The sequence below is a fragment of the Hemibagrus wyckioides genome, linkage group LG01 (genome assembly GCF_019097595.1).
Source record: "Hemibagrus wyckioides isolate EC202008001 linkage group LG01, SWU_Hwy_1.0, whole genome shotgun sequence".
In the NCBI taxonomy this organism is placed as follows: domain Eukaryota; kingdom Metazoa; phylum Chordata; class Actinopteri; order Siluriformes; family Bagridae; genus Hemibagrus; species Hemibagrus wyckioides.
Genome location: NC_080710.1, coordinates 32415780 through 32443741, shown reverse-complemented (window position 1 = coordinate 32443741; position 27962 = coordinate 32415780). Strand labels below are relative to the sequence as shown.

General features: G+C 38.9%; 1 protein-coding gene across 2 annotated transcripts in view; it reads right to left on the bottom strand.

Annotated features, from left to right (window-relative positions):
* olfm3a (olfactomedin 3a) overlaps positions 1-27962 on the bottom strand; it is a 47203-nt gene that overhangs the window by 9970 nt on the left and 9271 nt on the right. Inside the window, exons 2-4 of one of the 2 annotated variants that reach the window (XM_058399011.1) lie at positions 9847-9990; positions 4404-4559; positions 1134-1353 (exon numbers count right to left, since the gene is read on the bottom strand). In XM_058399011.1, coding sequence (XP_058254994.1) covers positions 1134-1353; positions 4404-4559; positions 9847-9990 — 520 coding nt within the window. Of the gene's footprint in view, positions 1-1133; positions 1354-4403; positions 4575-9846; positions 9991-27962 lie in introns of those variants that run through there. The other variant, XM_058399019.1, reaches the window with a different exon arrangement.

Below are 27962 nucleotides of genomic sequence, written 5' to 3'. Positions count from 1 at the left end.
ATCTGAATATAGTTGGGCCAATACAGGGTGGAGTGAGGCAGCAAGGGCTTGACAGGGGCCAGTACATATTAATTGTAGCATATATAATGAAAACTTAGCTGATGAATGAAACTCCTTTTGATTAAATTGCTTAGGTGATCGTATGGTTCAAGGCTGGAGCGTTCTATCAGAGCGTAGTCCAACTTTGCAGAATAAATAAATCATCCGTGTAGATCAGAGATTTAAATAGATGAATGCTGGTGAGACAATTTTAAAAAGAAATGCCAATACTAACAATAATGTCTATAATGACTAGATGTCAAGGCTTCAGTGACCTCTGACCATTTTTACTGAGGTGCAACTGCATTAAAATCAGAATGAAATGCTTGCTATATGTACTGAGGTGTGAAGCATTAGCAGTTGATGTAGGTGTGTGTTAGTTATCCTGGTAATGATATTTGGCAGGGCAATGCTTACTGCTGAAACAAACAGAAGGGAAATGATAATGATTATGGTGTAATGACAGTAATAAGAGAAATGACTGTAATACCAATAATGATGGGAATAGCATTAATGATTAGCGGTCTGTTTGCCTCTTACAAGTGATCACAACATTGGTAATGATGATGACTGTGTTTACAGTAACGAGTGTTGATACACATCCAGGCCACACCCTCAAATAAATGGAAAGTGATTGTGGAAGTACAGAAATGGAGAGATCTCTGAGATGTTGAGCTGGAGTTCTGAGCCTTGTGCTAGTTAGCTATGTCCTCTGTTAAAGACTGAACAATGTGCAGGAAACAGAATCCATATTGAGGTGGTGTACTTCAGCATTGTTGGAGAAAGAGATCTAGGAGTTTTTAAGATGTTAACTAGAAAAAAGTTGGAGTTTCAGATGTGGTTTTCCTTCCAGATCTAAGAGCGGTGTTTGGATTTTGAACGACTAAAGCGCGGCCGCATCACTCTCTTTAGATAGAGATAAAGAGAAGGCTGAAGTTGAATGGCATTATGGGTAATGTAGGCAACAATGTAAAACAAACCAACATGCTAATGAAGAACATTTAAGCTAGGATGATTTTTTTTTCTGTCTGTGTATAAATGATAGTGATCATGATACTTAGCATATTATGTTTCCATGCAGTCACTTGACTTACTAAGTTTGCTCATGCAGCTGCGCAGACGGCTCTCGAGACTCATCACTCGGTGGTAAAGTTCGTCATAATCGTATGCCCCCAGCTCATCCTGGATCCCAGTCAGCACGGCCGACAGGTTCCTGATCTCCTCTTTGAACTGCGAGATGAGCTTAGTGTCTGTTTTGTATTGCTCCAGCACAGGGATTAAAGGCTGCAGCTCATCCATTCGATCCTTCAGCTCCTACACACACACACACACACACAATCTGATTTGTCAGGTATTTCCATTGACTTGATAACAACTGCTAAATACACCAAGCTAACCCTAAAAGAAGTACCACAGAGGAAATGATTTTGATTTTTTTTTTTTTACACAAACTGTATAAAAACCACTAAACACAACTGTCACACAATACACACACAATCGATCTCCCAGCACATTCACATGACAAGGACAATTTCCTTGATTCATCTCTAATACACATTTTAATCAATCACTTAAGTTGTTCCTCAAAGTTTAATTCTGGGTCCATTTTTATTCCCAGTTTATCCTGATTTTATACACTGATCAGGCATAACATTATGACCACCTGCCTAATATTGTGTTGCTCCCCCTTTTGCTGCCAAAACAGCCCTGACCCGTCCTGCACTGTGTATTCTGACCCCTTTCTATCAGAACCAGCATTATCTTCTTCAGCAATTTGAGCAACAGTAGCTCATCTGTTCGATTGGATCACACGGGCTAGCCTTCGCTCCCCATGTGCATCAATGAGCCTTGACCGCCCATGACCCTGTCACCGGTTCACCACTGTTCCTTCCTTGGACCACTTTTGATAGATACTGACCACTGCAGACCGGGAACACCCCACAAGAGCTGCAGTTTTGGAGATGCTCTGATCCAGTGGTCTAGCCATCACAATTTGGCCCTTCATCAAACTCAAAGCTCAAATCCTTACACTTGTCCATTTTTCCTGTTTCTAACATCAACTTTGAGGACAAAATGTAATATATCCCACCCACTAACAGGTGCCATGAGTAGATCATCAGTCTTATTCACTTCACCTCTCACTGCTCAGAATGTTATGGCTGATCCTTCATCTATATACAGTGTAAATCTTATACACTGTACATTCTAGTCTCTGAAACACAACAATGTTTGATCATGGTAAAAATGTATCACAGAAAACAAACAAATGAATGTCTGAGTGAACAATCGCACAGTTGTGTTTACTGTGTTACGTTATATGTACAATACTGTATTTAATAAATCTCTGCAACTGACCTTCAGTTCATTCTGTAGGATATACATCCTTTTCACTCTGTGCTGCCAGCCACTAAAACTAGTGTAGATAAGGTTAAACGTCTTTCTCAAAAAAAAAAAAAAAACCTGTAGAACGTTTATTCATTTTTTTGGTAAGCACTTTGTTTTGGTCAGGGTCGTGGTGGATCTTGAGCCTCTCCAGAGATCGAACACAAATACATCCCGAATTTGGTGTCGATCACACGGCTAGTGTAGAACATACACAATCTTATATTTCGGATAATTGCTGATGTCCTCTTAAATAAATATGTTATGAGTGAGGTGAGGAATCTGATCTCAATAAAAAATTTGGCTTTCTCATTCTCTATTTCAGTTTCCTCTTCTCTCACTCTCTCACTCTTATCTGGTTGCAGGGGGAAAATTCTATTACTGCTATTATTGATGTTTGCACTTTATTATTATTGTTGTTGTGTAGCTAAAGGGAAATGTGTGTGTAGGTTTTTCTTTTTAGATTTCATTACATTGTACTCCGATAATATGGCTTGGAAACGGTTGCTGAATTTAGTCTTTGAAATCCAGAGAAAAAAAAACAAACAACAAAAATAGATCTTAAAGGCATTCCTCAAGGCGCAGTCCTGGGTCTGTTTCTGTCGGTGATTGATTTAATGCTATTGTTTCTTCTATAAGAGAATGGAAAGTAAATCTGTGTCCTGATGCTAATCTGGATCTGCTGCTTACTCACTGTGGAAAAAATACATTGTGAAACATAAACTATATCAAATTAGGAAGCTAAATACATAAAAACTTATCATTTACGATTTAGGAATGAATGTGAAAACACTTTCTTGTCTCGTTGGACAGTTAATGTGTATAAATGCTTGGTATTGACCTAATTAAGGGGAAACTGAGGATATGGTGCAGACACTGTGTAAAACCTGGAGTAGGTGATCTCCAGCCAGCTTATTTCATGCACTGATTGTATTTACAAAAGGGTTCTGTATCCTGACTGCAGTGAGCCAGTGGATGTCCTCAGCTCTTAGCACTGAAAATCACAGTTTTAAATGAGTTTCAAATGCAAATAAAAATCAAATTGATTCTGTTGATGAATTAAACTATAATACTCTAAAATGTTCAGCGCTGAGAGACAGGAAATCCATCTCCTCAGTATGAGACAATAGAACTGATCTTATGAGCGTATTGATTTTCAAGACAGAAATAAAAATAGTTTTATTCTGTAGAGCAAGAGGAGACATCTGTGCTCTGAGCTCTTATTATGGCGTTGTGCTCCACAGGCATGCTTTCATTACCACGCTGAAGCCTCTGGATTCAGTTTATCACTCAGAGCTCAGATTTATCACCACAGACAGCCACAATACGCACCAGTGCATGCTGGATGCTAAAGTCAGGTGCAGCACTTTAGCAGCCTAAATTAGTTTCTGTTTATTTACGAGGCTCTTATTGGTTTATATCTGTGTTGACCTTGAACACTGGAGTCTACGAAACTCACTGACTGGATCATTCTTCAGGTCTCATTAAGGTCTGCTAAAGCTCAGTTCACAAACTATTAGTATTAGTATTAGTATTAGTAGTAGTAAATAATATCTATATTTAATTTTGAAAAAGTTTTTCATGTCACTGCTCTTGGTCTATTCTATTAATCTATTTTGGTTTAGAATTTCATAACATTTGTATTGTAATAGTTTTTAATGGTTATTATTTTTACTTTGTTTGTTGTCTGTCATTTCTATTTTAATAAAGGTTTAATAAAGTAAGTATACAGGTTTCTTATAAAGCTTTGATTCCAACTCAGAGCAAATTAGATTCTTTTTGGATCTCTTTCATTCACTTAAATCCATTTCCATAGTGTACTTTCCCTCTAGAGTTCACTTAGAAGTTGACCAAGACCACCTCCAGAGTGTGATTGCTCCGTTCAAACCTTCCATCTTCCACCATGATTCCACAGGTGTGTTATTTCCTGCTACTATAAATATTTATATGGATATAGATTCAGACTAAATTGTGAGGTTTACCTTGAAGTTTCTGGCCATGATGGTCTTGCGGTCTTCCTCGATCTGTCTGAACTTTGTCCGGAGGCCCTTCATCTGGTTCTCCATCTTCATGACGTACTGGAAGTCTCGCTGAGTGCGCAGGTTCAGCACTTCAATCGACTGCGACATGTTCTGGACCTGCGCCACCCGTCACTGCATGTTAGCATGTAGCACCACTTATCAATTCCCATCAGTCCTCTGGCATTCTATTTCTTTCTCTAAGGCACTAATTCATCAGGGTAAGCTGAATCAGGCGTGTCAGAGCCGAGAAAATACCACAATGCAATATGGAGTTCTACACTTTAGAACTAATGCTAACAGTATCTTACTATGTTAGCTTAGCTAGCAACCGGGATTCTGAAAAACCTCTAAAAGACACTAACTAGATGTTGAGATGGTGTGATGAAGCAAAAGCAATAACACATCTGAACATCTCAGAAGTATAAATCTGTGATTCTTTGATTTTTTGAATAATACAACATTTAGGCTTTAGATACCAGCTGAAATCAAAACAATTATAGTGCAGTGGTTCAGTGTGATCTTGTATCAGGTGAAAGTTCTGTCAAAACCAAGGTCATTTTAACTATCAGACAAAGTTAAAACTAAAAGAAAACCTCTAAAACAGGTTCTGTCGTCTTTCTGAAAAACAAATAAATCAGACATAAGTACCAGCGTATATCTGTATCTGATGTATAATAACCTGATAAATAACAGTCTGTACATTTGATTTACAATCTTTGGGCAATTGCCTTCATGTTGAACATCTTTTGTTATCACGCTGATGTTTTTGAGAAATTGCAGGTTCCTCTGCCTAATGGAGTTCAGCAGGCACTTCTCTTCCAGACTGTCCCGGGGTAATAAATGTTTAAAACTCTGGAGTGATGAACAGCCTTCGGCCATCTTGAGCATTTCTCCTTATCTTACAGCCGTCCTCTCCTCTCAGGTGGCAGCACAGAGAAACCATAAATCAGACGCAAGGGCCCATTCAGAGGCAATAAAGAATATGGAAATGTTAATAAATATCAGTGCTAACATTAGCATATTGTGAAGAGCTGCTGAATTAAGCACATGCTATTAATCATTAATGTAGCTATTAAGCATTCTGCTTAAAATGAGTCTGATTCTCTAGAACAAACTCCACTGACCAGATAGCATGGCCTCTGCACCTGTCAGTCCCAGTCAAGGAGGTGTGGCCTCTGTATATGTCAGTCCCAGTAAAGGAGGTGTGGCCTCTGTATCGGTCAGTTCCAGTAAAGGAGGTGTGGCCTCTGTACCTGTCAGTCCCAGTAAAGGGGGTGTGGTCTCTGTACCTGTCAGTCCCAGTAAAGGAGGTGTGGCCTCTGTACCTGTCAGTCCCAGTAAAGGAGGTGTGGCCTCTGTACCTGTCAGTCCTAGAAAAGGAGGTGTGACCTCTGCACTTGTCAGTCCTAGTAAAGGAGGTGTGGCTTCTTTACCTGTCAGTCTCAGTAAAGTAGGTGTGAACTGTACCTGTCAGTCCCATTAAATGAGATGTGGCCTCTGTACCTGTCAGTCCCAGTAAAGGAGGTGTGGCCTCTGTACCTGTCAGTCCCAGTAAAAGAGGTGTGGCCTCTGTACCTGTCAGTCCCAGTAAAGGAAGTGTGGCCTCTGTACCTGTCAGTCCGAGTAAAGGAGGTGTGACCTCTCTACCTATCAGTCCCAGTGAAGGAGGTGTGGCCTCTGTACCTGTCAATCCCAGTAAAGGAGGTATGGCCTTTATACCTGTCAGTCCCAGTAAAGAAGGTGCAGTCTCTGCACCTATCAGTCCCAGTAAAGGAGGTGTGGCCTCTGTACCTGTCAGTCACAGTAAAGAAGGGGTGGCATCTGTAATTGCAATCCCAGGGAAAAAGGTGTGGTCTCTGCACCTGCTAGTCCCATTAAAGGGTTTCTATGCCTACTAGTCTCAGTAAAAGGCAGTGTGACTCTACACCTCCCAGTGCCAGTACAGGTGGGGTGGCCTTTCTACCGTTGTTTTGTATTTACAACTTTTAGTGTTACAAAATTCTCTAATCTGGATAATTTCCATAGCTTCAATATTTTAAATATCCAACACTACCCATTTAGATAATTCTACACACTCTGGGCCTCTTAGTATTTAATAAAGTTGTGTCTAAATGTTTTTGTAGGCCAAACATACACTGATAAAAAACAGTGACCAACTAAATGAAGAAAGAGAACCTCTTAAGGACAACATGCACTAAAGCTCAGTGTTGATCTTTTATTTCAGTCTTTTCTACATTCTTCCTAATTAATATTTATCAACTGCATGTGTGTTTTTGATAAGTGATGAAATAAAGACTTGCCTGGGGTCTGTCCTGTTTTGTGAAGCACACTTTAACTGAACAAATACTAAAATGTCAGTGATATAATTCAGGTTCATTACCACGCTGGACATTTTAACTTGGCTGGCAGCCATTACACCTGCACACTCTGAACAAGGCACCTGTCGTGTTTTTGTCTGGCTTCTCTGGTATCTGTGTTGTAGTATTCGTACAGTCATGAGGTTTTCTTTCTCAGTTCTGTTCGGTTTCACACTGAGTTGTCACTTGCTCTATTGTGTTCTGTGTCAACATTTCCTGCAATCCACCTGATCTTCTTCTGATGAGCGTGTGCTGGCTGGCTGACAGCTCCTGCCTTCCAATACCATGAGTTGAGTTGTGACACTCACCAGGCTGTAGCTGTGAAGTGGTTTGGCTGACCTGTCATAGCACAGCTTTTGGCATTGTTTGTGGCTGACAGCTGTAGAAGGTGTGGGTGAATCGAAATTGTCGACAGTGATGTTCTGATATTCCAGAAGACTTGAGTCTACCTGCTAATTGGAGGCACCTTCTATTTAGATATTTTCCATTCTCATGAAACAAAACTGTCTTTGCTTGTTACTGATTTTGCTTGTTTCTTATGCAGGATTGTGGAGAGATTACAGAGAGTGAATCACCCTCCAGATCCTTTCAATGAAACTCAACGCTGCATCATGGCATGATGCTATGGATGGCAAGGTGAGTTTCCTCCATGGAAACAATAGTGTCAATTCATTATGGCTATGGCTACTGGAATGGAAGAGATCATTGCGATCTATTTCCTCACATAGGCAAGATAAAAACCCACCTGTTCATCTATATTGTCATGCCACGACCAAACCTGGTTATACGCAACCTGTGACAATTTTGTTTGCATTCAGGTGCACTTGTTTACGCCCACTTTGGTGACACATTGAGAAGACGAATGAGTGAATTACTTTCTCAATCTTTTGCTTTTGTAGAATGTAAAATATAAATAGCCAAAGAAAACATATACATTTCTGGCATTTGGCAGACAGAGCTACTTACATTTTATCTCATTTTATACAACTCAGCAATTGAGGGTTAAGAGCCTTGCTCAAGAGCCCAGCAGTGGTGGACCTGGGATTTAAGATGTCAGTTGTCTTCATTTGTCACATATACATAACTGCACAGTGAAATTCTTTCTTCGAATATCCCATCCTTGTGGGATGGGGTCAGAGCACATGGTCAGCCATGATACAATGCCCCTGGATGGACTCAATATTGGGGCTTGAACCCTGACCTTCTGGTCAACAACCCAGAGCCTCATCCTCTTGAGCTACCACTGCCCCTCACAACCTTCCAATCAGTAGTCCAACACCTTAACCACTAAGCTACCAGATCCCCCAACTGGCCAGTTAAAGCGCAAATGGGAAAAACAATAACACCAATAGAAAACTCTTGTCCATGTTTGCCAAATGGAAGATATATGAAAGTTTTTCTGATCTTTCTTTCAATTTGTTTGTATGAATAATTGTTTTTGATGAACCTCCTTTTCCCATAAGGCTCAACCATACTGTAATGCATTGAAAGGGTTTCTGCCAGGTAGTAGTTTATTTTTTTGGCCATCCAATTCAATATCATGACCAGCTATCAGAGCACATAAGCACTGTGAATACACCACAGAATTTCTGCCTTTAGCGAGGTGGCTATTATGATCGTTTCATCCTGAAGATGACGATGTGCATTTTTGACAGCTCATTGCTGATTGCAGAACTTCAAGCTTTTGAGGCATTTTTATCTTTCCTAAATCCTTTAATGCATTCTGCAAGTAAATTGCATGCCTTTTGTGATCTCCTTCTGGATCTTAGCCAGTTTAGCATGACTGCGCTTTGATATCCATCCCTGCTTTCACTCAAGCTGTCCCCTTGCTCTGACAGTGATTTTCTGAAAGCTGGGTCTGCAACAAATACTGCCTTACCGGGTTTGGGGATGATTGGGAGATGATATCAGTGGAGCTGGAGTATCATGCTTGGTAGTCAGGGAGTTGAAGGTGTGCAGTTTGCACATGATTGCATCAAGCAGTTTGTGGTCACCTCCTAAGCTGATGTGCAGGCTGTATGTATGTGTAGTGATACAAAGGCATGTATTCATTAGGGTGTCATTGATCTTGCTGTCTGAGAGGCTGTGAGGGATCAGGTGATGGTGAGCAGTGGTTATGGCTTTGGGCTTCTGATTGGAAGGTTGTGCAATTTCTGTTCTTCGTTGCTTGAGCAAGGCTTTAACCCTCATCTGCTCAGTTGTATCCTGTCTCAAAGGTAAGTCACTTTGGATAAAACCATAAGCCAAATGAGAAAATTGTAAATTTAAATGCATAGCCAGTGGGCTTGATTTCTTACAGAGAAGGCCACATTTTTATGCATCAGCTTTTGGGCAGAGCTCTTTTCTGGAGATTATTATCATCCCTATAACTTTAAACTTGAATTATTTTCTTTATCCCAGATGATTCCTAGAATATTTCATGTGTGATAAAAAAAAAAAAAAGACTAACGTGAATATGAACAAACGTCGTCTCATTCACAGCCAACGGTTTAATTTTCCTGTCACTTTGTCAATAATCGTGTAATCCATGTTTGCTTATTCTGTCTTGTTTTATTTGGAATGACAGACTCACACACAGTAATTAAAAGGTTCACATTTTGAAAACATTGTACCTTTCACTGAACAAGTCTCACACTGAAGCACACTGTAAACCATATTTTTTCCCCAAAAAAACTTTTGCTGAATGAATTTCAAAAGCGATCTAGCCCCTCACTATTCCTTTCCAGTTAGTGTAGTTAGCGTCTCATAAGCAAGCGCAAATCTGTCACAGGAGATCCTAGCACCTTTTCAAGCCAGATGTTTTCAATTCATTAGAAGACATTTTCATGAACATTTATTCCTCATCACTGCACTCCAATGTGTTTTTCTTCTTTGTTCTTTTCACAAATCCAAAGTCTGCATTATTCATTTCCACACAAATATTAACTCAGCATGATCAGCACATTTTTAGCATACACTTTAATCATCATATCAGAACTCTGTTGCTTTGGACAAGTTTAAAGCTTCTAACATGTCAGTGTGTGTGTGTAATGTGTGTGTTGTAGTACCTTTTCCAGCAGTTGACGTAACTGTCTACTCTTAGCATCTCTGGAACAGAGGTTCTGCTCCGGGGCCACTACAGTGCAGATACAGCGACCATCTGCATCCTGAGCTGAACTGTACACCTGCCAGCCCTCCTTCGGCCCGATCGTCTGTACAAACACAATATACACATTATGTTACGTTTACACACTAGTAAAAATGTGGATCTGTTTGTGTATTTTAATTTATGATTATGTGCTGTTGAACTTCTGCATTATGCTAGCTCTTGTACCGTGACAACTTTTAGCGGTATCCCAGCATTTGAAATGTAAAATCTGTTTAATTAATTTTAATATGTGAGATGAGGGGCAGCATGGTGGCTTAGAGGTTAGCACTGTTGCCTCACAGCAAGTAGGTCCTGGGCAAACTTTCTGTGTGGAGTTTACATGTTCTCCCCGTGCTTGTGTGGGTTTACTCCGGTTTCCTCTCACAGTCCAAAAACATGTACATTAGGTTGATTGGTAATTCTAAATTGCCCATAGGAGTGAGTGTGAGTGTGTGTGGTTGTCTGTCTATATGTGTGGCCCTGTGATGGACTGGTGACCTGTCCAGGGTGTACCCCTGCCTTTTGCCCAATGTGTGCTGGGATAGGCTCCAGCAGATCACTGTGACCCTAATTAGGAATAAAGCGGGAATAGAAAATGGATTGATGTGACATGAGACATTTTGTATATCATTTATTCCTCTTACAAACAGCCAGGTGTTTCAGAAAAAGTAAATAGCATTAAAATATATTATAATAACTGGGCATGTCCAATATGTTAAAATGCTGTATTGGACACATTCTCTGGAAGTTAAGAGACCCATTAAACAAATTATTATAATTACATACACAGTTCAGGTCAGGGCAATGTGAAATTAAACTAAAAAAACCTTTGGAAAAAGAAATGTTTGGGATGTTTTAGATAGACAGAAAATCAAAACTTAGGTTAAAATAAAGATATTGATTTCTGTCCTCTTCTGTAAAACATATGTTTGTCTCCATAAATTTCTCCTATTTTTGTTGCTACTTCAACTTTTTATATGTTGATTTTTATATCAGTGGCAATCACGTGACATAATGTGGCCACACCTTATATAGTGTTCTAGCTGAATGAACCATTACTTTCTGAAGACATCCAGTCCCATTTTTATATTCTGGACTTCTTTGACCATGGGCTTGTTGGTGGTAACCTGAGGTAAAACTTAAAAAATTCCCAAATTTTGAATGAATAGGTTACATACAGAAGATGTGGACTGGCTTTGGATGTTCTGAAGTCCCAGAGATTCTCAGTTGGATTCAGGTCTGGGGAACATGAGGGCTAGTCAATGGAATCGAAGTCTTTGTAATCCAGAACCTGCCCACATACTCTAACATGAGGTCAGGTGTTGTCAAATACCAGGAGGAACCCAGGGCACAATGCACCAGAATAATCTCTGACAATGGCTCTTAGGATTTCATCCTGGTTCCTAACAGCAGTAAGGGTACCACTGCAAAGGCAAACACATGGGAGTCTTTGATACACTCCAAGAATATTCCTCAACAGAGGATCAATGACCATGGCCAAATCAGTCATGCTGGATGATATTGCAGGCTCACAGTCTGTCACATTTGACATTCCCCATGTCTGTCACATTTGCTCAGTATGAACCTGCTATCTGGCAAATGCCAATGAGCACTGGCCCCACTCTAGAATGTCAGAACCTCATGCCACCATCTGGAAGCCTGTTTTTTGTAGTTTGGTCAGAAAAATACACATCAGTATCCTGCTGGAGGTTACCTGTTCCCCTTTGCACAAAAGACCAGCTATTGGTCCTGTTACTGGGTTGGTACTCTTCTACAACCCCATCCAGCTCTTTTTGTGTATCAGTCTATCTCCTGGTATCTCCTCCATGCTCTTAAAACTGTGCTAAGAGACACACCCAACCTCTTTGTGACAGCTCTGTTAGATCATCCTGGAGGAGCTGGACTTCCTGTGTAACCTAATTGGGTTACAGGTAATGCCTCATGCTTACAGGTAGTGACAAGGACCATAACAAAACATAAAACTAGAGACAAAACAGTCAGGAAGGATAAGGAGAGAGGAATAGTGTGTGTGCCACCTCCTGCAAAACCATCCCCTTTGTGGTAGTTTTCTTGCGGTTGCCTCTCCAGTGCATCTGTTGTCACTTTCATTTGCATCAAAGCAGCTAAAACAGATTCACTTATCTTTCCTAATCAGACAGATTGATATCCCCGAAGTTTAATTGACTCAGTGTTCTGAAGTGGAGGTAGTTGGGTATGAGTAATGATGAGTTCACACTGCACGATTTTCAAAGTGGTGGGATCACGGTTGTTTTCACACTGAACGACTATCTAGGGGAGCATTCATTCTCTGCTGTGTTCATACTGCACAATGGATCTGCGACAGATTTCACACTGCATGACTTCACAATAAAACAATTGACGACAACACTGTCTGGTCCACAAACTGCATTTCACTACTGAACGTACACCAGAAATGATAAGGAAATAACGCAAGATCACACGTGTGATCAGAGTTCTCGCACAAGACTGGAGATGGAACCCTGCAAAAAGTTCACAATCCAAATGGTCTGTGCAGGGAACAAGGATGTGCTGCTGCTGATGCGGCTGGTCAAGCAAATGTTACTGCTTTATTTCTGTTTGATTAATTGTAAAGCTTATTTATTCTGATGTAACTATATTTAAGACATTTTTTCTGATATAAACCTATAAACTCTATTAAAATATAATATTGTGCTCCAACTGAAACCATGCTTGCTGATACTGTGGTCTATAACTCTTCCCCAAACTGCCAGCTGCCCTTTATCTTGCTCTCTCATTGGCTGTAGGTCGCCGACAGGTCCAGATATTTAGCAAGCGACTCATCTGCGACTTGGTCAGATTGTGTCTTTGGTAATTCACATTGTGCTATTATCACTCGTGCAAGAGCTCCGATTTGCCTCAGATTTTGGGCATTTGACAGCGACTTTGCAAAACTAGTCGGCGACTGAAAATCAGGGCTAAAATCATGCAGTGTGAACTCGGCATAACACTTTTACTTCTGAAGTCAAAAATCTGACCTTGACCATTCTAACAGGTATTCAGCAGAACAAAAATAAATCAGAGCAGAAGCAAAGGTGCAGCCAGCATAAGGAAAGAGAGAAATAAGCCAGCAAGGGAGCTGCTATACTGCCACTAATGAACTAAATAAGGATTTAACAGGTAACAGGTGCAGCCAGTAATCAGTTGAGTGGGACTGATATAATGTCTGGACTGCATTTAAATGTGGTGAATCTTGGATTTGGATCAGTGCTGGATTTTGACGTGGAGCTGGATGACACATGTTCTGGTTCTGGACAACAGTGAATGATGAGCAGAAGGAGAAGACTTCTGTAAACAATCTTACACAGGTTATGATGTGTAAGATAAATCCAAGGATCAGGTGATCTGAACCTGCTGCAGTTAGATGCCTAAACTCGGAAATATTTGGAATTTGGCATGTTGAGCTTATAATGTATTTCTTTCTCAATCCAATGAACTGTTTGGTGAGTGTTAAGGATTTAACCAACTCATGTGTCTATGTTGATTGTTCTTAAGAAAATACTACTAATTCACCCATTTAAAGTAGTGAAGAGATTTTTTTTTATTCTTGACTGTTTACAAGGACACCTTTCCAACTTTCCTAGGAACAAATTTTCAGTTTATTTGTATAGCGCTTTTAACAATGGACAGAAGTATCCTTTCTTAAAGCAATGCTAGGAGTGAGACTTTGGCATCTTTTTAATGAAAGTTAAGTAGGACTTTCATTGCCTCTATATGATGCCTTTTGTATTAGTAAGGAAGTGTCAATATTTTGGTACTTCCTATGGTGCTTTCATTTCTAAAACATTTTATTTTATTTAGAAATCAGTGAGGATGAGGTTCCCTTCTGAGCCTGGTTGCTCTCAAGGTGTCTTCCTCATATCATCTATTTTCCTCACCACCATCACCTCAGGCTTCTCATTACGGGTAAATATTAGACATAAACAGTAACTTAACTTTAAACTTTATAATTTTTCTGTAAAGTTGCTTTGAGACAATGTCTATTCTTAAAGATGCTATAGAAATAAACTGAACTGAATTGAATTATAAAGGTTCCATGTGTTGCACAGTGCAGTGGTTTCGGTGACTGAAACACTGAATTGTTTCGTTTGTCCTTATTCATAGTGATAATGACTGTAAGCTGTGATGTTGCAGATGTGCTTGTACCTCGTGCAGCTTTTTTATTGCATGCAAAACAAGTAGTGTTGCTTATGACCTCAAGATGAGACAGCCACATTCATCTTGGTGGCTGATGAAATGTTTGGGAAGAAATATCTGTTACAGATGCTGCAGTGTGTTCTCTCTCTCTGTCTCTCTCTCTTTCTGGCTCAGTTTACTCCACTGTAGCTTTTTCAGTTCAGTCATACTGACTCTACACCTGTTTGCCATTTTACAACAATACAAAGCTCAAGTATCCTCCATCTCACATGGTCCAACGTTTCCTAATTTCCTGGTTTACATTTAGAGTTTGATGCGAATCATCTCATTGTGTAATAAACAACAACACAAGTTCACTGGTGAGAGAGTACAGTTGAGTGCAACAGCAGTAGCAGTAGTATGCTGCTATAAATATGTACAAAATAAAACAATGTATTTTTTTTTTAACAAGAATAATTGTAAAGTTTACTTCCTTAGATGGTCTATATTTCCTTTTCTCTGTACCCTGTCACCATTGGTTGTTAATTATTCTGGCTGCTACCTTGTAATCTCTAACTACTCCATCTTTTAAAGTCTGCATTTCAAAGCTGTGTATTTTCTAGTCTGGCCCAGTCCTAGTTCATAATGTAAGTCTTGTAGAGGTGTTACCTCCTGATCTGTCTGTGTGGTGCTGATTAATGATGAATTACCCGGCTCTGATCTCCTCTGCTCTTAGCCTCCTGTGGTTTGACCCAGTGTCCAGTGAACAACAGTTCTTAAATTTCATCAATACATACATATGTAATGTATGTTCTCTCTCTCTCTCTTTTTCTTCTGGCTCTCATTCTCTCTATCTGTCTACAGATACTGCTCATGTGCAGGACACTGATCAACCCACTGTGGAACATAATGTACTGAGCGGTGGTAAACAGACAGGTTAAGGACAGGAAGTTGGTGCACAGTTGGAAGGCAAATAGGAAAGTGAGAAAATAAAAGATGGGTCAGATGTCTGCAGAGAAAGGTGTTGAGGTAGAGAGGGCTCTGGAGCCCTTAGCGCAGGTAGAACAACAGAAATGTGCATGAAATGAAATCAGTACCTGAGAGGGGGTAGTGGAGAAAGTGAGTGCAAAGTTGCCTCACTGGTCTTGGGTCTTGCCCCAGCTGTCCTACACAGGGAGAGTATTGGTCACCTTGCAACCTGATGTGATACCTCTATGCTGTGTGCATCACCTCAGCATTTCCAAACCCCAGACATTAATCAGGGAAGTGAATTGTGAACTTCTTTTGGACTGGACAGCACTGGCCTTGTGCCTCTGTTTTCTATTAGTTACTAGTGCAGGGGAAGCTGAGCCTGATTGACCTGTCCTATCTAGTCAAAGCCTCCCTACTGCTGATAGCACAGGGGCTAGCATGGGCTGCCATGGCTTGTACCATATTGTATGGCATTGAAGGCTTGAACTATGACAAACACTTGAGTTTAGTTCACCCTAAACCTGATTGAAACCTGAGAGCCTCGGCCTCAATGCTGGGAACTTGGACTTGGGAACAATCTTTCCCAAGCATGGAAGAAAAGCAAATCCACCAATCAACTCCATAATGTTTGCATCCACACACACCGACACCAATCCAGGATCTAAGGTCTGGTAACAACTGAAAGATGGAAGGTAAACTATGTAGAGATGGATGATGGGGGTGTAGGCTGATGCAGAGATGGTGCTTTTCCTGCTCTTATTCCTCTCTGTGGATTTAGAGGATTACTAGCGAGTGGAAGAAACTCTTTTATCCTTTTCAAACAGAATTAACAACATCTGAAAATGCGTCAAAAAAAAAAACACTAGACAAAGTCAAGGTTTGTGTCAGAGGCTGGACTGAGGATGTTGAACCCAACTAAACCAAACAGTCACAGGGTGCAGCACAGAGACAGCAAGAAAATGTTCTTACATAAAGAGTGAAGTCCAGGGCTGACAAATCCAAGGATTAATCCAAAATGCAAGGTGAGAAACACAGTCCAAAGTCCAACCAAACAGCAAACCACGCAACAAAGAGCAGGCAAAAAAACAGGCAGGGAAGAATACTAGGAAAATGGTGGGATGACTCAACAGGCACTAGGCAAGGGGGCCATCTGGCAAGGAAGGTTTGCTTATAAAGTGCTGTAGCTCACAAAATGGCAGCTAACCCAGAAGTGCTCCATCCGTGATGGCCGCTAACCCGGATGCGAGCGCTGCAATGTCGTGAACCCGGAACCACTATGGCGCTAATTCGGATGCGCATGCTGACAAATTCTACAGTGGTGTAGAATGTATGGGGCTGTGCTCACAAACAGATACATGGCACCCCCCATCAACCCCTCTAGGGGTAGAGAGTGTCTAGTGAGGAAACTGCAGACCACCTGTTTTATCTGCTGCAGAAGGCTGAGCAGAATGTTCTCACCACTCAGAGCCTGGTGCAGAGGGTCAGGAACCACGTGGGCAAAACACCTGGATATATATTGGGCGAAAGAATGTTTCAAAAGCAAAAAATCTGTTGTTTATAGACCAGGCCAAGCTCGCTGTCTGAGGTACAAGAAAATACAACAAGCAGTGGGTGGCACTCAGGATTTTGGCAAAATTCTGAGTGCATCAGTAAAAGCCAGACTCGGAGCTGAATGGGGTTTTTTAAAGAGGGCTCACAGGTTGCCAGAATGCTGTCAGGTGTGGGCACAGGGAAGGGTTTATACTCTGCAGATGCAGAAGATCACTTAAAAAAAAAAAAAAAAGAAAGAGATGGAGAAAAACATTAGCATTTTTTTATCACTATTACTATTTTCTTTTTCTTTTTTTTCGTTTTTCACATATTATTTTGTCTTCTGTTGGCTTCCAACATAGGTTTCAGAATGATGTTTAGATCTTTTTGTCCACTGGAATCTAATGAGTAATTAAAGGAAATAAAAACAGTCAAAAAGTCAAAAGTCTCTCTCTGTATTTTTCTTTCCCTCTCTTCGTTTTTCTGTTTCATTTTGTCTCTCTGTCTCTTGCTCTGTATCTCTCTCTCTCTCTCTCTCTTTGTATCTCTTTCTTTTTTGTGCTGCAGCCTTGAAGCAGGTAGCTCACTCTTTTATCCCAGTCATATCCAGAGCTTCCCTGCTTTAAAAGCAGCAGTGGAACAAGCAGCGGATTCCCCGGTGACACTCAGTGGGTAAAAGACGGATGAGCTCCAGCTTTTGCTCTGTCTTGAATTCCCACAGCCCTAATTTAACGGGATATGTGTTTTGGTGTGGAGTGTGACGACTTATGGCTCTGTCTCAGATCACAGAGAGAGAGAGAGAGAGAGAGAGAACATGAGAGAGAGAACATGCTTGTCACATTGCTCTTTACATGTTTTCTCTCTCTCTCTCTCTCTCCCTCTCTCACACACACACTCTCTCTCTCTCCTCCCACAGTGCACCTGATCACTCTCTCCTGGCTTTGATCTATAATTTGGAGGTGGAGTTGAGATGCGAGGCACATCATGGCACAGAACAAAAGCAAACGGTTCAGGTGGTTCCACGATTACCCCAGTGGAAATGCGAGAGAGAGAGAGAGAGAGAGAGAGAGAGTGGTGTAAGACACTGTAGATGTACCTTACAGGACAAACACATTCAAAGTTCATCTCTATATCCACCATCACTCTTCTCCAAATGAACACACACACACACGCACGCACACACACACGCACACTTCTTCACACTCAATATTCACCTGTCATTCACAATTGGCCCTGTTACACCACTCTCTCCTCATCTATCTCTCTCCACATCTATCTCTATCTCGCTCCCTCTTTCTCTTTCACTCTGTTGGAGAACAAGCTGTCTATCTGTCACGAACACATATATTCTATGGCATTTCACTGCCATTCATCTGATCCCTGACATTCAAATTTCACCGCACAAGATCCTCTAGCACAAAATAATCTCCCACATCTCCACACAGAGGTTCCTGGAGGTCTTTAGACTGCTGTGTGATATGGAATTAGGTGTGATATTACATTACAGCATGTGTGTATGTTACCTAAAAGAAATCTGTATGGAAATTTGCATATAATAATAAAAAGTACAGAGAAGCCAGGTCCATCTCACATTAGTCATGTTTTGGCCAGTGTTTTGGTGTCAAGATGCACTGACGTGGCACCATCATGATCTTAAACGGGGGAGAATGCTTCGAGTGAAAGTGTTAAATCTAACACTTTAATATATCATAATAAATTAATAATAACTTGAAAAGTTTATGGAAGTCGGTCTCATGGGGAAAAAAATTCAGAAAACTTCACTGGAATATACACCAGTCAGGTGTAGCATTCTGACCACTGACCGGTGAACTGAATAAGACTGGTGATCTCCTCATCATGGCACCTGTTAGTGAGTGGGTGGTTAAGGCTCATTGATGCACGTGGGGAGTGAAGGCCGGCCCGTTTGATCCGATCCAACAGACAAGCTACTGTTGCTCAAACTGCTGATGAAGTTAATGCTGGTTCTGATAGAAAGATGTCAGAATACTCAGTGCAGGACGGGTCAGGACACGCTGTGCCGTTAGAACGTAATGAGCTTCTGAACTAAGAGTAATTCAGTAAATATCAGCAGAATGATGGAGCTGCTTGACCCAATCGTTCATCACATCATTTCATTTAAAGCAGAAGCTAAAAAAAAAAAAAAACAAGCAGTAAAGGTTGAATGAGCTGGCAGAAGCGACCCGAGAGCGTCCTGACTGATGATCACGCCTTTTAAACCAGTTAACATTTTGGCTCTGAGGAGGGACTCTATGTCTCTTCATTGAGCTTCCTCTAAGGGTTTGGAGCGAAACATCATCATTTATCATCGTGGGCCACTCGTTTTTAATACAGTTACTGCGACTGGTGCTTTCTGCTCTAACGACATGGAGACGGACATTAATGACGCTGAGACAAATGGAATGACAAACAGCAAAGTTAAAGCACAGCAACGCAGCCAGACGTCTGTACAGTGTGTGTGTGTGTGTGTGTGTGTGATTTTTTCCCCACCAACAGAGACAGCGAGAGAAAGATAGAGTGAGAGAGAGATGGCATGCTGTCCTAATTCTTTATCTCTAGGATTATTTTGTTGTGTCGTGCTGCTCATCAATTTTTCTTCCAAACAAAAGCCATTAGAACATTATAGAACCTGCAGTTTTTATTATTTACTCTCTTTATTCTCTCTCTCTTTTTCTCTCTCCCTCTCTGTCTGTCTCTTGCTGGTGTATCAGCATTCACTACACAGTGTGTAATGTATTATCTGTCCAAACAAGCCCGTGTTAAACAAGTGCAAAGTGAGAGTGGGAACAAGTGCGCTAACAAACTCACACACTTCTACAGGAACCGGTTCTAATAACCGCATCCACAACTGACAGACCGGGACATATTTTCCTTTCGGGTGAACGTCAATTTTAATGCATGTTCTTATGATTGCCTTTATAAACAATGCTCCTTTTAATCAAGTTGAAGTTTTTATCATATTTAGTTCAACAAAAATGGTTGATCTGTGGTGCTATCATCACACACTACTGGTTAAAACAATGAGCAGGGCTTGCTAACTCACAGCTAATGTAGCTAGCATTTCTTGTGGTTTGGGGATTGAATTTAACTGGCAGCAGAACCGCCTCTCTTTGGGCTTTTGAACAATGATTAGAATGCATCGCTGTGATGAGAGATGTCTACCTCTGGCTTTTCTTCTGCATGGAAGCATCATCAGAAGTCTGCTTGGATTAGAGGGAATACTGCTCACAAGGACAGGTGAATAAAATACCTCCGTAATCCGGGCTCTGATCAGTTTCCTCACAGGAAGTCATGCCACCAAGCTTGGGCTAAAAATAGAACAGACCACCCACACCACCAAACAAAAAAAAACGCCTGGAAAATCACCTAGCTTTTGAACGCTGAAGGCAGCGCTGGTGTCGTGGGTTGACTCTTTCACAACAGCTTTAACTGACTGAGAAAAAAATCTACAAATTGGTAAACTCGCTTGGCTTGGCTTTCTACTGAGGCTAACAAGTTTTGAACGGCTCCTGGAAGTACGCGCAACTTAGCCGTTGTTCAGTTCAGTTCGCTCATATGCTGAAAATGCTTTGTATGCAAACTTCTTACAAAATTTCAATTCATTAAGGCGAAAATTCATAAAGGAGCACATTATTATGCCGATATTCCACTGTATTGTAAAAAAGATTATTTCACTGAAACTGATTCCACTGTTCATTTAAAAGCAAGTGTTATTTATTTTGTTTAATATGCAAGTGAAATAGTCTTCACACATTTTTACAGCTGCCTTTATTAAGCTGACACCTTATCTGTTTTCTGCAGACAGACCACAAGTTTAATAATAATAATAATTTTAAAAATATATATAATATTCTGGTGAATGTTGAGGTGGCAAAAAAAACTTTTTACCCAGATTTCAGCCACAGAAAAAATTAATATGTGATTTTTTTTTTCCAGAATACTGCATTTGTATATAAATTAAATTTTATTAGTATAAAGAAACCAGAATAGATTTAAAACTATGATTAAAATGAGTTTATGAGATGACTAGAATGTTATTAACTTTTTTTTTTTTCTTAGCCCAATGATACGGAGTTAAACGGTTAATGAAATCTAGTTAGTTTAGTGACACTTCAGAGTATGAACATTACGTGCAATGAGATGTGAAACAGCTTGATCATGTAACCTGTAACACATCTTTCTTAGAAAAGTGACCAACACGACTGGACGCTGCTGTCAGTGTTTACATTTTCAGTTTTAAGCATTAGGGACTGGTTCACCGCTCTGTGTAAAGCGATGTGTAAAGTGATTATCTTTTGTTTCTTTGTGACACTTCAGGTTACTGAGGTTGACGAGTGCCATGGACTCTGATGAGGTGAGACATCTCTTGAACTTAAAAGAACGTAAACATACACGTTTCATCCAATCATCTTTAAACATCGCTTCACTATATATCCTGCACTTGCCTAAAACTTGAATTTCTGACCTCTGACCTAGGAAGAGCATCATGGAAAATAAGACACAGTCTTAGGCACATTCTGCCTCCTTTACATGCTGCTCTTTCATCTATCCCCAAGAAGATGAAGATCTCTTCACAGGTCCACCAGGAAAGCCACACTTAAAGACTCCTCCATCTGCTCTCACACTCTCGGCAGCTTTACAGAACATCAGAAATATAGTACAAAAAGTTCAAGATCAATATTAGACTTATATTTGAATTTATTTGTGTTAATCCCCAATGAGAAGCCTGAGGTGACTGTGGTGCGGAAAAACTCCCTGAGATGGCATGAGGAAGAAACTTTGAGAGGAACCAGACTCAGAAGAGAACCTCATCCTCATTTGAGTGACACCAGAGAGTGTGATCATAAATGATTATAAACACTGTAGAGTGTGATTATAAATGATTATAAACACTGTAGAGTGTGATTATAAATGATTATAAACACAGAGTGTGATTATAAATGATTATAAACACCAGAGTGTGATTATAAATGATTATAAACACAGAGTGTGATTATAAATGATTATAAACACCAGAGAGTGTGATTATAAATGATTATAAACACAGAGAGTGTGATTATAAATGATTATAAACACAGAGTGAGTGATTATAAATGATTATAAACACAGAGAGTGTGATTATAAATGATTATAAACACAGAGTGAGTGATTATAAATGATTATAAACACAGAGTGAGTGATTATAAATGATTATAAACACAGAGAGTGTGATTATAAATGATTATAAACACAGAGTGAGTGATTATAAATGATTATAAACACCAGAGAGTGTGATCATAAATGATTATAAACACAGAGAGTGTGATTATAAATGATTATAAACACAGAGTGAGTGATTATAAATGATTATAAACACAGAGAGTGTGATTATAAATGATTATAAACACAGAGAGTGTGATTATAAATGATTATAAACACAGAGAGTGTGATTATAAATGATTATAAACACAGAGAGTGTGATTATAAATGATTATAAACACCAGAGAGTGTGATTATAAATGATTATAAACACCAGAGAGTGTGATTATAAATGATTATAAACACCAGAGAGTGTGATTATAAATGATTATAAACACAGAGTGAGTGATTATAAATGATTATAAACACAGAGTGAGTGATTATAAATGATTATAAACACAGAGAGTGTGATTATAAATGATTATAAACACAGAGTGAGTGATTATAAATGATTATAAACACAGAGAGTGTGATTATAAATGATTATAAACACAGAGTGAGTGATTATAAATGATTATAAACACAGAGAGTGTGATTATAAATGATTATAAACACCAGAGAGTGTGATTATAAATGATTATAAACACCAGAGAGTGTGATTATAAATGATTATAAACACAGAGTGAGTGATTATAAATGATTATAAACACAGAGAGTGTGATTATAAATGATTATAAACACCAGAGAGTGTGATTATAAATGATTATAAACACAGAGAGTGTGATTATAAATGATTATAAACACAGAGAGTGTGATTATAAATGATTATAAACACCAGAGAGTGTGATTATAAATGATTATAAACACCAGAGAGTGTGATTATAAATGATTATAAACACAGAGAGTGTGATTATAAATGATTATAAACACAGAGTGAGTGATTATAAATGATTATAAACACAGAGAGTGTGATTATAAATGATTATAAACACAGAGTGAGTGATTATAAATGATTATAAACACAGAGAGTGTGATTATAAATGATTATAAACACAGAGAGTGTGATTATAAATGATTATAAACACAGAGTGAGTGATTATAAATGATTATAAACACAGAGAGTGTGATTATAAATGATTATAAACACCAGAGAGTGTGATTATAAATGATTATAAACACAGAGTGAGTGATTATAAATGATTATAAACACAGAGAGTGTGATTATAAATGATTATAAACACAGAGTGAGTGATTATAAATGATTATAAACACAGAGTGAGTGATTATAAATGATTATAAACACAGTGAGTGATTATAAATGATTATAAACACAGAGAGTGTGATTATAAATGATTATAAACACCAGAGAGTGTGATTATAAATGATTATAAACACCAGAGAGTGTGATTATAAATGATTATAAACACCAGAGAGTGTGATTATAAATGATTATAAACACAGAGTGAGTGATTATAAATGATTATAAACACAGAGAGTGTGATTATAAATGATTATAAACACCAGAGAGTGTGATTATAAATGATTATAAACACAGAGAGTGTGATTATAAATGATTATAAACACCAGAGAGTGTGATTATAAATGATTATAAACACCAGAGAGTGTGATTATAAATGATTATAAACACAGAGAGTGATTATAAATGATTATAAACACAGAGAGTGATTATAAATGATTATAAACACAGAGAGTGTGATTATAAATGATTATAAACACAGAGAGAGTGATTATAAATGATTATAAACAGAGAGAGTGTGATTATAAATGATTATAAACACAGAGTGAGTGATTATAAATGATTATAAACACAGAGAGTGTGATTATAAATGATTATAAACACAGAGTGAGTGATTATAAATGATTATAAACACAGAGAGTGTGATTATAAATGATTATAAACACAGAGAGTGATTATAAATGATTATAAACACAGAGAGTGTGATTATAAATGATTATAAACACCAGAGAGTGTGATTATAAATGATTATAAACACAGAGTGAGTGATTATAAATGATTATAAACACAGAGAGTGTGATTATAAATGATTATAAACACAGAGTGAGTGATTATAAATGATTATAAACACAGTGAGTGATTATAAATGATTATAAACACAGAGAGTGTGATTATAAATGATTATAAACACCAGAGAGTGTGATTATAAATGATTATAAACACAGAGAGTGTGATTATAAATGATTATAAACACCAGAGAGTGTGATTATAAATGATTATAAACACAGAGTGAGTGATTATAAATGATTATAAACACCAGAGAGTGTGATTATAAATGATTATAAACACCAGAGAGTGTGATTATAAATGATTATAAACACAGAGAGTGATTATAAATGATTATAAACACAGAGAGTGTGATTATAAATGATTATAAACACCAGAGAGTGTGATTATAAATGATTATAAACACAGAGAGTGATTATAAATGATTATAAACACAGAGAGTGATTATAAATGATTATAAACACAGAGAGTGTGATTATAAATGATTATAAACACAGAGAGAGTGATTATAAATGATTATAAACAGAGAGTGTGATTATAAATGATTATAAACACAGAGTGAGTGATTATAAATGATTATAAACACCAGAGAGTGTGATTATAAATGATTATAAACACAGAGTGAGTGATTATAAATGATTATAAACACAGAGAGTGTGATTATAAATGATTATAAACACAGAGTGAGTGATTATAAATGATTATAAACACAGAGAGTGTGATTATAAATGATTATAAACACAGAGTGAGTGATTATAAATGATTATAAACACAGAGAGTGTGATTATAAATGATTATAAACACAGAGAGTGTGATTATAAATGATTATAAACACAGAGAGTGTGATTATGAATGATTATAAACACAGAGAGTGTGATTATGAATGATTATAAACACAGAGTGTGATTATAAATGATTATAAACACAGAGTGTGATTATAAATGATTATAAACACAGAGAGTGTGATTATGAATAATGTCCTTTCTACAGTCATATCCAGTCAGTTGGAGTTGTAACCAGGAGCTCCTGAGGAACTCATAAATTAGCTGAACATCTGAGTTCATTATAGCTTCAACACCAACTCCTCCATGCTGAAGCCTGCAGATGCTCCATGATGGAGATACAGCATGTGTAGAGTGATATTTTGTGTATTGATTAGGAGGCTGTTATCCTCAAAGTTCACATGGGGTCGGCATCTTCTCTTCGTACGTCCGAAATCTTTATAAAGCGGAATCTAACTGGAGCTGGTTCAATCTCTAAATGCCTTGGGATGCTCATAGGTTCAGCCTCTTCTCACTAAAGGTCTGAAACATTCATGAAGTGGAACACAACTGGAGCTGGTACGTCTCTTCTCTTCTCTTCTCTTCTCTTCTCTTCTCTTCTCTTCTCTTCCTCCTAACGTCTACCCCGATTCTCACCTTCCATTTATTCCCTTAAAGAGGCTATCCAGTGAGGGAAGGATCCTTGACCCTGGAGGATACAAATTCATGGAATCCCGCCAACTTCCCTCAGACTGAAGAAGCTTGGAACAAAAGAGAAGTCCATTTGACATGAATCAACTTCCACAAAATCTCATCTGGATGACTGCGAATCTTCACAGACACACTCCAGCTTGGTTGGGATTTCCTACTTGAAAATTTGTTCTGTAGGAGAGTTCTTAAGATGAAAATTTGTATTGAAACTAATTTTCCCATAAGAAATAATGTAAATGCAGATAATCAGTTCCAGCCACCCAAAAATATGACCAATATTCCCAATATGAAGTGTATATAAACTGTATGCTGCTTACAAACAACTGACCCAAAGCAAGCATTCAGTGTCAAGGCTCCTCACAGGAAGTCGTGCCACCAAGCTTGGGCTAAAAATAGAACAGACCGCCCACACCACCGATCTGTCAACAAAAAAACACCTGAAAATCACCTAGCTTTTAAAGGCATGCCAAAGGCAACGTTGGTATCGTGGGTTGACTCTTTCCTAACAGCTTTCACTGACTGAAAAGAAATTTGTAAAATTCGTAAACTCTCTTCAGTTGCCCTCACTTGGCTTTCCACTGACGCTAACAAGTTTTGAATGGCTCCCGAATGTATCCACAACTTAGCCGGCTTAAGGTTTTATGGTTAATTCTTAAGGTGAAAATTAATAATGGAGGGCATTCACAGGCTGAGGTTCCACTGTATTGTAAAAAAACTGTATGTATTTCTGAGTTCGCATTTCAGAGTTAAGTCAAATGCATTATTATTTCAGAGGAATACTGGAAAAAGAGGAAATGACTGGAAACTTGCTCCATTCTCACTGAGATTTCTTCAGCTGAATAATTTCCATAAATCCACATGACTGGGTGATGAAGAGCAGCTACTACAGAACGTGTGATGGTTAGTTGTTGTTTTTTTTTATTAGAACCAAACTACTGAGCTACAGAATTTATTCAAGAACTCTATGAATTCACCTGATACACCAGTGGACATCGCATGATCTAGAAGAAACCTATTTATTCCTCTGACATTAATTGGGTAAGGTCATGTTCCTGAGGTTCCTGACATGTGGAAGGTTTCTGCCTCCTGCTGAGAGAGATCCTGAGGCCTCGGCCATTCCCGATAGGAGAGACGGTCAATTGGCGCTGATCAGGGGCTTTGTAAAATGACCTTGTGTGTGTGTGTGTGTGTTTGAGTGTGACTTGTGTGGCAGCAGTGCCATTGTGTGTCACTCTCCTGAATGGTGTTCCATGATTCAGTTATCACTAATAAACTTTTTGTAATCAAAAAAGGTTATTAGTGACAACTAAATTGGGAGAGATTTGGTCTTTAAAAACATCAATATCAGCAGGTATCAATCCCCAAAATCCCAAGATTTCAATTCCGCCTACAAATATAGCCTCAAGAAGTGAGTAGCAGGGTCCAAGCACCATAAGGTAAATATCACCAGTTCTTTTGAGTTGTGGCTAAGAGTCAGTAGATCAGATGAGTCCAATTTTATCCAGAAATTCAATATATCAGTAGCAGAAACTGATTCAGGAGTCAAAAGGGTCTGTTTACTTTCCTGAGTAGTGGGAAGGAGGACAACCTGTTAACTAGTTGAAGAAGAAGAAGAAGAAGAAAACAAAGACAAAGACAAAGTAGAAGACAAAGAAGAAGGAGACAGAAGAAGAAGAAGAAGAAATTAATAAAAATGCTAACAATAAGGTTCCATCACTCTCAGTGCTTGGACCCTAAACAGCTGTGGAAATGTTCTAATAAGTATAAAGGAGTATAAATATGAAATAACTCTAGTTCTCATTACAGAAGAAATGATCACTCAGTGTCTCCGTGTGAATTAGGCAGGACCAGAATGAAAATCTGTTTCATCTTGAAGTTATGCAACTAATTACAAATGCAATTCCACTTTCTGAAATTGGTTTAAATCAATCGAGTGTGTTTCTGTGTGTTGTAGCTAATCGAACCAATCTTTAACCACATAAACCAGCAAGAAGATCACAGAGGACGTCCACTTGGATTCTTCTACTCCTTCTTGTACAAACATTAAAGAAAAACTTTTTGAGACATTTGACCTTGCTGTGACCTTGATGTTTGGATTTGTTCTAGAGCTGCTAGTTACAGATGATATCATCATCTAGCTCTTTTTGTTGTTGCTGTTGTTACTAAATTTTCTCCATATATGGTCATGTAATTCGCTATCAGCCCTCTTACACATACACAAGCTCCCGATCGGCCGATGTCCCTCTGATTGTCGCGGGAGAGAATAACATTATCCCAACAGCAAGAAAAGAACAATTTGTGCTAGCCGTGTCTCCCGTCTCTCTGAACGAGAACGTAAAAAAAAATCCCATTTACAGGAGCTGGATCTTGATAATGGAAATGTCAAAGCTGGGAAAAAAAAGTAGTAGAGAAGATACGTGATGCGATACATCAGCATCAGGTGTTGGGAGAAATGACACAGCTCAGAGGTTTGGAGCGTTCGGATCTCAGCGTGCTCCAGATGAGACTCTGGTTATACAGCTGCATCTTGACAAACGTCTCCGAATCGAACGGGTTATTCCGACCTGCTGTATGAGATCGCGTAGTCATGAAAAGCAGCGCATGAGACAAACGGCGGGAAACATCGCAGTCGAGGACGGAGGACGGTGAGCGCTGGAATCCGTCCAT